Source organism: Bos indicus x Bos taurus, chromosome 25, assembly GCF_003369695.1.
Source record: "Bos indicus x Bos taurus breed Angus x Brahman F1 hybrid chromosome 25, Bos_hybrid_MaternalHap_v2.0, whole genome shotgun sequence".
Lineage (NCBI taxonomy): Eukaryota > Metazoa > Chordata > Mammalia > Artiodactyla > Bovidae > Bos > Bos indicus x Bos taurus.
The window spans coordinates 40,048,704-40,061,894 of record NC_040100.1 but is presented as its reverse complement, the minus strand read 5'-3'; the positions used below and the strand labels follow the sequence as shown (position 1 = coordinate 40,061,894).

General features: G+C 58.8%; 1 protein-coding gene across 1 annotated transcript; it reads left to right on the top strand.

Annotated features, from left to right (window-relative positions):
• Nucleotides 1-561: 561 nt before the first annotated feature.
• Nucleotides 562-12,347, top strand: MMP25 (matrix metallopeptidase 25). The gene is made up of 10 exons (XM_027526909.1): nucleotides 562-1,202; nucleotides 1,647-1,779; nucleotides 3,427-3,562; nucleotides 3,670-3,962; nucleotides 8,535-8,711; nucleotides 8,796-8,880; nucleotides 9,046-9,128; nucleotides 9,507-9,659; nucleotides 9,745-10,002; nucleotides 10,166-12,347. Exons 1-10 carry the CDS (start codon nucleotides 1,113-1,115, stop codon nucleotides 10,432-10,434), a joined length of 1,677 nt encoding a protein of 558 aa, XP_027382710.1. The 5' UTR covers nucleotides 562-1,112; the 3' UTR covers nucleotides 10,435-12,347.
• The last annotated feature ends 844 nt before the right edge of the window (nucleotides 12,348-13,191 follow it).

Here is a 13,191-nt window from a genome sequence, read left to right as displayed (position 1 = left end):
CAGGCGCTCCAGCTCCTGCGATGTTGTTTAGTCTCTAAGTGGTGTCCGAGTCTTTGGGACCCTGTGGACTGTAGCCCGCCACGCTCCTCTGTCCAAGGCACTTCCCAGGCAAGAACAGTGGAGTGGGTTGCCATTTCCTTCTCCGGGGGATCCTCCTGACCTAGGGATCAAACCTGAGTCTCCTGCATTGGCAGGCGTATTCTTTACCACTGAGCCACCTGGGAAGCCTAGCGAGGATTTTAAAAGCCTAGTACTTGCCCCTAGGTAGTCCCCGGGTCTGGGATCTAGAGACGCTAGAACCTCGGCGTGGGAAGCAGAGACCCTCGCAGCCCACGTAGTTAGGGGAATTAATTCGGGGACCATAGGCAGCCCCAGGCGCGCACACCCGGGCGGCGGGGGGCGGGGTGGGAGGAGTGCGGGGCTGGCAGGGATGGGCGGGGGGCGTGCCGCGGCCCCTTGGAGGGGGAAGTAGCCCAGCCGCCCGCCGCCCGGAAATCCCCCAGCCGAAGCGCCGGCCGCGCGCCCGGGGGTCTCCGGGAAGGGCGGTGGGGGGAGGGGAGGGCCCCGAGCCGCCCCTCCCCCGGGCCGGGCGGCGCGGATCTGAGAAAGCAGAAGCGAGCGGCCCTCCGGAGAGTCCCATTAGAGCAGGGATCTGGGAAGAGAAACTTGCGGCCCGGCTCTCTGAAGCAGTCGGGGAGGCCTTGGATCCGGTAGGGTCTTTAGCCATCACTGACGACGTAAGGTCGGCCCCAGCAGTCTTCGCCTTCCCCGCCCCGCCCCCGCCCCGCCCCGCCGGGCTAGCCCTCCTGTCCGGACGACAGGCCGTCGGCGCGGACCGGACCTGTGCTCACCCCCCGGAGGCCGTGCCGCAGACCCGGAGCCCGCTTCCTCTCAACCTTCCCGGCCCTCGGCTGGACGCCCCAGTACCCCCCGCATCGTACCTCCCAAGGTCCCGGATCCCCGCGCGCCACCCTTTCACCCCCTGGCCCACTCCTCGTACGCGGTGCCAGGTCCCTTGAGCCTCTCCGGGCCCCCGACCTCCTCCCCAGATCTCCAGGGCGGTGCGGGGCAGGTCCCCGGGAGCCCAGCCGGCCGCCGGGGAGGAGAGCGCCATGCTCCGGCTCCTGGCCTTGCTGCTCCCGCTGCTGCAGCCGCCCGCGCGCGCCCGGGAGCCCTCCGCGCAGGACGTGAGCCTGGGCGTGGTGAGTGCAGGGGTCCGCCGGCTCAGATCTGCAACAGAGCTGAGAGAGGGGAGCCCGGGGCCTGGACTTCTGGGTTCAGAGAAGGCTGGGGACGCTTTCCAAATGTCCAAAGAGTGACCGAGGATGGAGACTGGGGACCGGAATCCTTGGATTCGTGACCGAGGGTGGAGACTGGGGACCCGAATTCTTGGATTCGTCAGGAGGTTGAGGGCCGGAATTTGGAAATCTGAAAAAGGGTTGGGTTGGGGTGGGGAAGTGGGCACTCTTGGGAACAGATGAACACTAGCAAAGCCGGGGCTGGAGGGCCTGGATCTTGAGGTGGGGAGCAGACGGTTCCCCGGGGCTGGCCATGCCTGGTGAGTGGTGAGGCTTCCAGGATGGTGGTTGGATGGGAGAGTCCCTCCACAAGCCTTTCTGCTTCCCCTGTTCCCACCTCTGGTCTAGGACTGGCTGACCCGCTATGGCTACTTGCCGCCCCCTCACCCCGCCCAGGCCCAGCTGCAGAGCCCTGCAAAACTGCGGGATGCGATCAAGGTCATGCAGAGGTTTGCCGGCCTGCCGGAGACAGGCGTCCTGGGTACGTGGCCTCCACCCCCTCCCCAGCCCTGTCTTGGCCCTGCACCCAGCCTGACCATTGTTGCCCACACCACCAACTGCAGGGTCTAAACATCTGCATGTAGCTGAATCACCAGGGTCTATGAACATGCTGACCTCAGGTCCCAACCCTGGAGGTGCTAAGACATTCCTGTTTCAGTAAATATTTATCAGGAATCTTTTCCCGATGAACTGACATGTGAGGTCATTCCAGGCTCCACTGGTATAGTGGCGAACGAGGTAGATGAGGTCCCCGCTCACGTGGAGCTAACGTTCTAGAGGGAGAGAGGCTCAGACCAATAACAGTGATGAGTGTTCTGAAGAAAATAAAATGTTAATGATCCTCAGGGGCTGGTCCGGGCAGGGCAGGCCCCTCTGAAATAGGTCACGTGAGCTGGGAGGAGCTCATGTGACATGAAGAATTCCTAGGACACAAAGAGGGGGAATGTGGGAGGCGATCTCGCAGGCTGGTGCAAAGGCCCTGTGGCAGACACAAGCTTGTATGCCTGTGATGAAAGGCGGACTGCAGAGCCAAACAAGAGCCAGGAAGGGTGTTTTGGTTTGACTTCAAAAGTGATAAGAATCGCTGAGAGGGTTTGAAGGAGGGAGGCAAGGAGACCTGATTTACAGTTTAGTTTCCTCTGCTTACTGGACTTCCCTGGTAGCTCAGATGATAAAGTGTCTGCCTACAACGCGGGAGACCTGGGTTCGACCCCTGGGTTGGGAAGATCTCCTGGAGAAGGAAATGGCAACCCACTCCAGTATTCTTGCCTGGAAAATCCCATGGACAGAGGAACCTGGTAGGCTACAGTCCATGGGGTCACAAAGAGTCGGACACGACTGAGTGACATTTACTTTACTATTTACTGCTTACTGGTGGAGAATGGAGAGTGGGGAGCACAGAGACCAGTGTTCAGGCAAGGATGTGATGAGAAGCAGTGAATCCAGAATGTGTATTTCAGAGGCAGAGCTGAGAGGCTCCTCCATTGGGTTAAATGAGAGGAAGAGGGAAGCAGAGGGGTCCCGTCCAGATGCGAGGGAGGTAGAACCTTCTGGCCCCAGGATGTGCTCAGTTGCTCCTTGTCACTTCAAACGACAAGATGAGGTTGGACCTTCATGTGGAGCTGAGGGGACTGCTGGGAATGGAGCTGAGCCGGGCGGTGGGATTCCGGGTGACCTGACCTGGGAGGGGCTTGCCACCAGAGACCAGATACCTGGCTGGCCCGGGGACTTTGAACTTGACCTGGATGTGATGGGGACTCGGGAGCTAGCCTGTGAGGTGTGAGTAGCCTCCTAGGGGCTTCCAACCTTTAAGAGAGGCATTCTCCTGGCACCCCCAGGGTTCTTTCTCTGGAGTCCAGCTGCCAGGACTCAGGTAAGCGGGCCACTCAGATCCTGGCCTGAGACTCTTGTGTCCATCCAGGACCAGGTGTGAAGGGTGATCATACCCAGAGGGCAGTGCCATAGTTTGGTACGAGCTGGTGTTCAGAATCAGATAGCCCGGCTCCCAGTGCAAGCTGTGGGGCCTTTGTGAGCAAGTGTCTGTAGCTCTTGGAAACTCAGTTTGCCCATGGAAAATGGTAGCTCGCGCCTGCTGCTGATTCCCCGTCTGCCGCAACCTCTCCTGCAGACCCGCTGACGGTGGCCACGATGCATAAACCCCGCTGCTCGCTGCCCGACGTGCTGGGGGCAGCAGGGCTGGTGAGGCGGCGGCGCCGGTACGCTCTGAGCGGCAGCGTGTGGAAGAAGCGGACACTGACGTGGAGGTCAGTCCTGGTGCCCTGTTGACCACCCTGGGGCTGCCCGCTGGGCCCCAGCTTCTTTTGTCTGCCCTCTCTCCTCAGAGCCCCTCACTCGGCCCCCCTCTTTCCAGGGTCAACTCCTTCCCCCAGGGCTCTGGGCTGAGCCAGGAGACTGTGCGGACCCTCATGCACCACGCCCTGACCACCTGGGGCGCCGAGTCAGACCTCAGGTTCCAGGAGGTGGGTTCGCAGGGGCCCACGGAGCCTGACATCCTCATCGACTTTGCCCGGGCCTATCACCAGGACAGCTACCCCTTCGATGGGCAGGGGGGCACCCTGGCCCATGCCTTCTTCCCGGGGGAGCACCCTATCTCTGGGGACACGCACTTCGACGATGAGGAGACCTGGACTTTTGGGTCAAAAGGTACCATCTCCCCTCTTCTGAGAGGTCCCCTGTCCAGATCTGCCTGTCCTTAAGAATGAAGTTTACATTACGTTTACTGATGGACGCTGTATCAGTTGGGCTTCTCTAGAGAAACAGAACCAGTAGGATGGGTGTGTGCACGTGTGTGTGGAGAAAGTGATTTACTTTAAGGAACTGGCTCACAGAATTGCAGAGGCTGGTGAGCTCCAAAATCTGTAGGGCAGGCCTGCAAATTGGAAATTCAGGAGACTTGATGGTGCAATTTTGAGTCCAGTATTTGCAGAGCAAGGCAGCTGGCAGGCTTTCCATGTTGCCGTCTTTGGGCAGAATTCTTTCTTCTCCAGGAAACCTCAGTTTTGGTTTTTAATGCCTTCAACTGATTAGACGGGCCCCGCCCACACTATGGAGGATAATCTGCTCTACTTACCGTGGCTTATAGATGTTATTCATGCTGATAAAATAACCTCCACAACAACATCTTGACTGGTACTTAATCAGGCATTGGGGCACCCTAGTCTGGCCAAGTTGACACAGAAAATTGCCCATCACAGAGGGGAAGTCCAAGTTGGGGCCAAGGACTCAGAAGGGCAAGAACTCAGGTCTGCCAGTAGCTGAGTCAGAAGAGTAACTGGCAGTTGCTACACAGGGTGTCACAATTACGTGGAATCACAACAGAGGAAGTCCTTAAGCCTGGGGGTGCTCACACAAAGGCTGGCTGAAGGGATGGGGACTTCCTGGAAGCGGTGACTTTGCTTGTTTCACATATGTAGACAGTGCGTGCCAACTAGCGCCCAGGGTCCCACTCTCCTGGAGTACCAGGGTGGGGGTGGGAGGGGACGTATAAAGCACAAGCCAGTGAGCTCGCTGAGGCCAGGGGAGTCAGAGGTGGGGGTACAGGGGTGAGGATCGGTCTGGGATATTCAGGGCTGGAAGGCACACACGTGCTGTTAGGAGCGGACCGCAGAGGATGGAGGGCCAGTCTCATATGATGAGGGGCCTGGGAGGGCATGTGGCAGGGCCTGGACAATGGGATTCCAAAGGCAGTGGGAGCTGTGGGAAGTTCTGCATTCCAGAGATACCACTGGCTGCCCTGGGGGGCAAGATGGAGACAGGGAGGCAGGGAGGTAGCTGGGGGTCCAGGTAAGAGATGGTGGGGGCGATGGGAGTGGGGCTGGAGGGCAGTGGGCAGCTCAGTGGGGAGTCCATCAGGATGGACAGAGATTGGGATCTGATTGGATTCGGCAGCAAAGGGAGTGAGGATGGCCGGATACCAGCCAGGTTTCTGGCTCAAAGGCCCTGGAGGATGGTGTCCCATTAATGCAGGTGAGAAGAGGGCGGGGAGGAGGAGCAGGCTGGGGAGGGCAGGTGAGTTCAGGTCGGGGCCTGTGTCTGCAGCGCCGAGTCGGTGCAGGTGGTGCGTTGATGATCCAGTATCTTGTGCTAGAATTTGGATTCCTCCAACTCAAGTCAGGTTTCCCAGGACTGGCGCGTGAGAGGAAAATTCTTGTGCAAGCAGTTTTGGGGGGCACGTTCCCAGGGGAAAGGGAAGCAGGAGAGACGTCGGGGGAGGGAGGGGGGAGAAGCTAAGCTAGGATGTGGTCTCAGCTGGAGAAGAGCCTGACCCCGCAGGGAACTCTCTGGAGCTCTCTGGAGCGTAAATAGCACCCCAGGGTTGGTTCTGCCTGGAGGCAGGGGGCCCAGCTCTCCCACTTCCCATCCCTGGAACTGCTGGGGGAGGCTGGGCCAGGAGGGAGAGCCATTTGCTGGGGATGGGTCCTCAGGCTCTGCAGACGGACTCAGGTGAGGTGGGGATAGCAGACACAGATCCACCGCAGGGAGGCTGTATAACAGCATTTAAGAACTTGGGGTTGGAGCTGAACTCAATTCAGGGTTCCCCCGCCTGCTGCTGCGTGTGCCAGTTACTTGGCCTCAGAGGGCTCAGTTTCCTCACCTGAGGAATGGCGATCATAGTATGTACTGGTCTCATGGGCTTGCAGATGAAACCAGTAATTCATCTACAGCTCTCAGCACACTGTTCACTGTCGGCCACTATAAGCTGGGTCTCCCAGCACATTTGAGAGTTGGTGGTACCTGGGGGGTCAGGTTCCAGGAGAAGGTAGAATGTGAAGACCAAGTTCAGAGGTGGGGAAGTCTCACAGTTAAGGGGAGGGCAGTAGGTGGAGGGGTTGGGGAAGGATGAAAACAAATGGAGAAAAACTAGGTTGAAAGGTGAGGAGGAAGACAAGTGAAGGAGGAAGTGGGCAGCAGTGAGCGGGGCTTCAAGTCATCCAGTAACTTACTTACGGTTGGATCTCGCCATGTGGGGACAAAGTGACTTTAGTGCCCAATGGCTTGGTGGGTGGAGGGAGAATCCAGACCACAGAGGCATGAGAGGAGCTGAGCAACAGAAGGCTGAGTTCAGACTGCTGAGCAGAGAGCTTGCTGGCGGGGTGCGGGGTGTGGATGGTGGGCAGACAGGTCCAGGGGGTGCCCTAGGATGAGGGAGTCTTGAAGACTCGGGGACAGTGGATGAGACAATAGAGGTGGGGGATGAGTGTATGAATCGCGGATTAACAGATGGATCAATGAACCGATGAACGGACACACGGATGGATGGAGGGACAGATGCATGCATGCATGAAGGCAGAGATGAACGGATGGGTGGGGCTTTGTCCTTGTCCTGGAGGAGGTGAGTGAGGCAAAGATCTCTCCCAGGGCAGGGCAAGAAGCAGGAGATGAGCTGGTGGGGGATGAAGCTCTGTGCCCCATGCACAGAAGCTTACCGATGACACAAGCGGCCCGTCTTGATGAAACAGGAAATTTGTCATCTAAGAGTTGCGGGCTGGGGCTGGGACTGGGTAGCACCTGGAGGGGCTTTGAGTCTGGATTTGAGGCTGAATGGGGGGAGCAAAGGAGCTGCCTGCTGAGGCTGTGGGTGAGGGTGAGGGGAGGTGCAGAGGACCCTCCAGAGATGAGCACCGGGAGTCTCTGCGGCTGGATCTGCATGGTTGTGTAATTTCCCTAGCTAAATAGCGTGACAAGGGTGCAAGGAAGGGGTGTGGCCAGAGGAGAGGCAAGGACACCGGGTGGGGCACGTGGTAAAATACAAAAAAGATCTACCTGATTAAGACACCAAATGTCCTCCGTCCAGTTTCTTAGAAAAAGCTCTCAGCACATATTGAGAAAAGCCACAGTCAACATGGGAATTCATCAGTACTTATGAGTTTGACAGACATCTGAAACCACTGCTGAGAAGCAGGACAGCCCAGCCAGGGTTCCGTCTCTGTCATTTAACTTGACCTCTCTGTGCCTCAGTTTCCTCACCTGTAAAATGAGGATAGGAGGTAGAAGTAACAGGAAAAGCCTTTGCTGCTCTGCTTACGACTCACTCATCTTGTCCTTAGATTCTCACTTAGTGGCCTTGACGGGTGGAGAGAAATTTGCTTTTCAGTTCACCAGGTTACTTCCAATAATTGCACTTTCACCACTGCTCACTCTAGTTAGACATTTCCATGACGGTAGATCAACCTGGGGGTGGCGGGGGGCGCTGCTTGTCTCTTGCTGTCTCTGTGCCTTCTTAGCCTCTCACTGGCTCGGGAATCAATGAGGAGCTGGGATTCAGCCAGCAGCTGGGAGCGTGGAGACAGCTTGGTCCTGGCGCCTGGGCTGGGTCCCCAGGGAAAAGCCTTCTGTGGTCAGAGAGGTTGGGCGCCAGGGCCAGCGGGCTGTGGTTAGAGAGTGCTTGCTAGAGCTTCGAGTTCCGAATTCCGAGAGATGCAGGCTGCAGGGGTGGGGGATGGAGGCTGTGGGAGGGAGAGATGGAGCAGAAATAGAGGACTGGGGGTCCTGGGCACTAGCCGGGTGGGGATGGAAGGAGGAGGAGGGGGGCCATGGAGTCTGACCTACCTTCCCTGTGGGTGGGAGTGAGAATGGTGCAGAGGGGCGGGGCCTCTGGAGCTGCCAGAAGGGAGTTTCCCCAGAGCTGGGGCTCCCTCCAGAGAACCACACACCCAGAGGATCCTGCTTCCTCTAGAATGTTTCCTTTTTTTTTTTTTTTTTTAAAGAATATTCATTTATGCATTTGGCTGTGCCGGGTCTTCCTTGCGGCCCTTGGGATCTTGCAGCCTGCAGGCTCTCAGTTGCAGCCCGTGGAATCTAGTTCCCTGACCTAGACCCCCTGCATTGGGAGCGTGGGGACCAGCGGGGAGGTCTCCCCACATGTTTCTGTATGTTGCCTTGCTGGGGCAGGGGCTCCATCCTTATACAGTTGCTCCTTCCCCTGTCCATGCCGTTTCCTCCTGCTCTTTCCCTAGTCTGCTCTGAGGTCTTTTCAGTCCGTCCCCCCGGTGTGCAGCACTGCCAAACCAGGCTACAGGAGACTATCTTCCGAACAAGTGCACCCACAGAGGAGGGAAAAGATGACTCAGGGAGGGGGTCCGCGCAGAGGAGGCCACGGCCACCTCGGAGGGTCTCCTGGCTGTGTCCACCAGAAGGCCCCTTTCTCCGGGGCTTCCTGGGGGCGCCAGGGTGGGGGTGGAGCCCGGCTCCAGCGCATTCTCCCTTCCTCCCCAGATGGCGAGGGGACGGACCTGTTTGCGGTGGCTGTTCATGAGTTCGGCCACGCCCTGGGCCTGGGCCACTCCTCAGCGCCCGACTCCATCATGAGGCCCTTTTACCAGGGCCCAGTGGGCAACCCCGCCGAGTACCGCCTGTCTCAGGACGACCGCGAAGGCCTGCAGCAGCTCTACGGTACCGCGGGCGGCGGGGTGCTCGCCCCCTGGTGGCCTCTGCAGTAGCCTCAGGGGACCCAGCCCTGTAACCCTTTCTCCACAGGGAGAGCACCCCAAACCCCATATGACAAGCCCACACGGAAGCCCCTGGCTCCTCCTCCCCCGCCCCCTGCCCTGCCCCCGGACAGGTGAGTCCTCTCCAGGTAGGAGGCTTTGGATGCGCTCCCTAACCTCAGGGTCCTCCTCTCCAGATGGGCAGGTGAGAGTCCCTGCTTTGTAGGATGCGGTAAAGGTTAAATAAAAGGAGCGGGACCCCGCCCCTCCTCTCTGCTCACCTCTCTTTTCCTTCCCAGCACCCCCCAACCCCTCCCTGATCGATGTGATGGCAATTTTGACGCCATCGCCAACATCCGAGGCGAAACTTTCTTCTTCAAAGGTAAGTGACTTCCATCTCCCCGGACGCATACAGCTGGCTTCACATCCACTTAGAGTGACCCGCCGCCCGGGCCCCGAGGGTCGCAGGAATGCCGGACTTTCAGTGCCAAAAATGGGAAACTCCTGGCCCAGCCGGTCACCCTAGAGCCACTGCAGCCTTGATTTTTGATGGACCTGCGCCCCCCGCCCCGCCCCGCCCCGCCCCGCCCCGCCCCCAGCGGTGGGAGGGGAAACCCTGAACTGTGTCCAAGCCACACCCTGGCGGGCAAGGTGGGTGCGCGGTAGTAGAGGGGTGTACAGAAGGGGTGACCTCCTGCCATCTCATCTCACGCCTATACGCCCACCCCTTCTTCCAACCCCCAATCGCCCCCCAACCCAGGCCCCTGGTTCTGGCGCCTCCAGCCCTCGGGACAGCTGGTGTCACCCCGGCCCGCCCGGCTCCACCGCTTCTGGGAGGGGCTGCCAACCCAGGTGAAGGTCATTCAGGCCGCCTACGCCCGTCACCCGGACGGCCGGATCCTCTTATTTAGCGGTCAGTGCGGTCCGGGTTTGGGGGCGGGGGCGCTAGCGCGGGGCATGCGCAGCGCGGCTCACCCGGGCCCCCGCCCTGCCCGCAGGCCCGCAGTTCTGGTCGTTCCAGGACCGGCTGCTAGAGGGCGCCGCGCGCCCGCTCACCGAGCTGGGGCTGCCCCCCGGGACGGAGGTGGACGCCGTGTTCTCCTGGCCGCTCAACGGGAAGACCTACCTGATCCGGGGGCGGCAGTACTGGCGGTACGACGAGGCGGCGGCGCGCCCGGACCCCGGCTACCCGCGCGACCTGAGCCTCTGGGAGGGCGCACCGTCGGCCCCCGACGATGTCACTGTCAGCAACACAGGTGGGAGAGCTCGCGCATCCGGGGGGCTGGGCGATGGGGGCCCAGGGGCCGTGGGGTGGTGGGGCCTGCAGACCCCGGCGTGGGCGGAGAAGCGGTGCGGAGAGAGGGGTTTGGAGGGTGGGCAGGCGTGCTACCAGTCCCTGAAACCTCTCCCTCCCCGCAGGTGACACCTACTTCTTCAAGGGCCTCCACTACTGGCGCTTCCCCAAGGGCAGCATCAAAGCCGAGCCAGACTCCCCCCAACCCATGGGTCCCAAGTTCCTGGACTGCCCCGCCCCCACTGTGGGCCCTCGGGCCCCCAGACCCCCCAGAGCGACCCTTAAGGCCGGAGACTGCGACTGTCAGTGCGGAATCAGTCGGGCTGCGGGGCGGCCTTCGGTGCTCCTCCTGCCTCTTCTGTCCCTGCTGGTGGGGGGCCTGGCCTCCCCCTGAAGGGAACCTGCGGCTGCGTGGAAGGGAGCGGATCGCCCACGGGGCCCCTGCGGGTTGTGGCTGTGGGAAGTCTGTCCCAGGGGCTGGGCTCAGCCAGGATGCAGCTGGGGATGCAGGTGGAGCTAAGTCCAGGAGGGCGGAGACACAGGGCCGGCCCTGGCACTGAATGCCCTGAGTGTGGCCTCCTGGGCCTTCCTTCCTCCCCTGACCCTTCCTTCCTCCCCTGCCCCTGGCCATGACCCCGCAGGACTCTCCTTTTCCCGGAACACCTGGCCTTTCCCAGAGCTCAGGGGGCTGAATTCCTGCAGCCCCACCCCGCCTGCCAACAGCAGCTGTCCCAAGTGCTTGGCTCTACAGGACAGCCCCACTCCCCCGTGCTGAGCAGGCTCTCCAGCCTCTGCTCTAACGTTTCTCATCCTGTCCTCCCTCCACGATGTCCCAATCGAAGCACATTGGTGGGGTCCCAAACCCAGCTCTGCGACCACTCCAGAGCATGTGTCCCAAGTCTGGGGTGACATCCGTGGTTCACACGTGGGTGATGCTCCTCAGATGGCCCACCCCTGTGGCCCATCCTTTCTGGTCAGCACGCTGGTACCAGAACCACCCACATTCAGTACGACACCCTCCTGCTCCTAAAACACCTCTCCCACCACTTCACCTGAGCCTCTGCCACCCTCTCCAGAACCCCTTGGCTCCCATCAGCTCGATGCTGGTGTGAGGACAGTGGACTGGTCCCCTCTCAGTCTGGGGTCACTGCCTCCTCAGTGTTCCTGGGTGACAGGTGGGTGGAACCTGGGCCACCTCAATGACCCCCTTCCCCACTGAATTCAGAATCTAAATGAGTGCCTCTGCAACTCTGCTTCTGGAACATTCCACACAGGATGACCCAGGAAGGGAGTTCCCTGGTGGTCCAGTGATTAGAATCTGGTGCTCTCACTGTCATGGCCTGAGTTAAATTTCTAATCCCAGAACTAAAATCCTTCAAGCTGATCGGTGTGGTCTAAGAAAACGAGAGAATGACCTAGGGAACTTGAAAAATGCGGATTCCATGGCTTCACTGTGAATCCTCACTCTGGGTCTGGAGCCAGGAATCTGCATTTGAACAAACTGGGTGGTTGATGTGGGGGTGGGCTGGGGGTGGCCCCGATCTTCAAGGGACCAGGGCCAGCAGCTGCCATCTCAGGTCTCTGTCTTCTGACTTGTGCGTCCCCTCCGTGTTCTCCACCCAGGGGCCAACCTCTTCCTGTGTTTACAGAGCCTACTCACAGCCTGGGTGAGAGAGGTTCACCCCCATGGCTGGAGTCACATACCCACCATTTCTTAATGTGCTACCAGCCTCAGCGGGCCCACAGTGCTGCAAGAGCTGACTCAGGGGCATGGAGCCCAGCGTGGTCATGACCAGGCCAGAAGGAGGATGACAGCCCGGTGTCTTCAACCAGCCAGCCACCTGGGAATTCAAAGGCACCAGAAGCCATCTGGGCCTCTGTCAGGACCCTTTCTAAGTACGAGGAGGAGGAAACTTGTCTTCAAAAAGTTTATCAGCCCTGAAGCAGGACAATAAAAATAACAGGAGAGAAACCCCTTCATTTCCTCGGAGCAGTGATGGAGCCCCAAGGCGAAGTTTGGTGGCAGGAACATGACAGACCCGAATCACTGTTTTCCAGAAGAGGCTGGAATCCAGCATTGACGGGGGACAGGGTGGCTGAGGATGAGCTGGGGGGCAACCAAGAGTTGGTTGGAGGCGCCCAGAGAGGGATGTCCCATGTGACACCTGAGGCTCCTTTCGCTGCGACAATGGACACTTGTCCAGCCTCTCAGACGTCATGAAGTCAGGTTCACAAAAATGCCACATGGTATTGAATTATGTTTTTTAAAGAATGGGAAATAAATGAGACAAATTATTAAAATATAAACACTCAAAACTTTCATATTTCAAAGGGCAACACCGGAAAAGTAAAAAGACACTCACAGAATGGGGACAAAAAGTTACAGATGATACATGTGGGAAGGGCATGGAGCCGGAAAACTTATACGACCGTTGTGTGTGCGTGCACGCTCAATGCTGTCTCCATGGCCCCATAGACTGTAGCCCCCCAGGCTCCTCTGTCCATGGGGTTTTCCAGGCAACAATATTGGAGTGGGTTGCCATGTCGTCCTCCCAGGGATCTTCCCTGACCCACAGATTGAACCCGGATCTCTCGCATTGCAGGCAGATTCTTTACCGCTGAGCTACCGGGGAAGCCTGGGGAAATAGTCTAGTGGTACCTCAAAAAGTTAAAAGCAGACTTAGGGATTGCATGGTGGTGGGCCATGGGGATGATGGCATAGGGGTGCAGGATGGTTTCTGGAGATGATAAAAGTGTTCTCAAATTGATGGTGATGATGGTTGAGTAGTACTGTGCATTAAATTAGGCACTTTCCTGGGTGAATTGTATGATATGTGAATTACACCTCACTAAAACTCTATAAAGAAAAGGGTTCAGCCCACAGTGAGACATGAAATGCCTTTCAGGAGGTGGCCTTCCTGAGACAGATGTGGAGGTGCCCAGTGTTGGGTCTCAGGCAGCCAGATCACCCGAGATAAGACCTGGAAATGAGGCGTGCAGCTGAAGCAAGTGAAAGCTGCTCAGCTGTGCCTGACTCTCTGACCCATGGACTATGCAGTCCATGGAATTCTCTGAGCCGTGATACTGGAGTGGGTTCCTTTCTCCAGGGGGATCTTTCTGACCCAGGGATCAAACCCAGGTCTCCCGCATT

Excerpts from the sequence above, each read along its gene's own strand:
- MMP25 (XM_027526909.1), top strand. The coding sequence starts at position 1,113 with ATGCTCCGGCTCCTGGCCTTGCTGCTCCCGCTGCTGCAGCCGCCCGCG. Across the intron at positions 1,780-3,426 it reads GCCGGAGACAGGCGTCCTGG|ACCCGCTGACGGTGGCCACG; the intron begins GTACGTGGCCTC and ends CCTCTCCTGCAG. Across the intron at positions 10,003-10,165 it reads TGTCACTGTCAGCAACACAG|GTGACACCTACTTCTTCAAG; the intron begins GTGGGAGAGCTC and ends CCCTCCCCGCAG.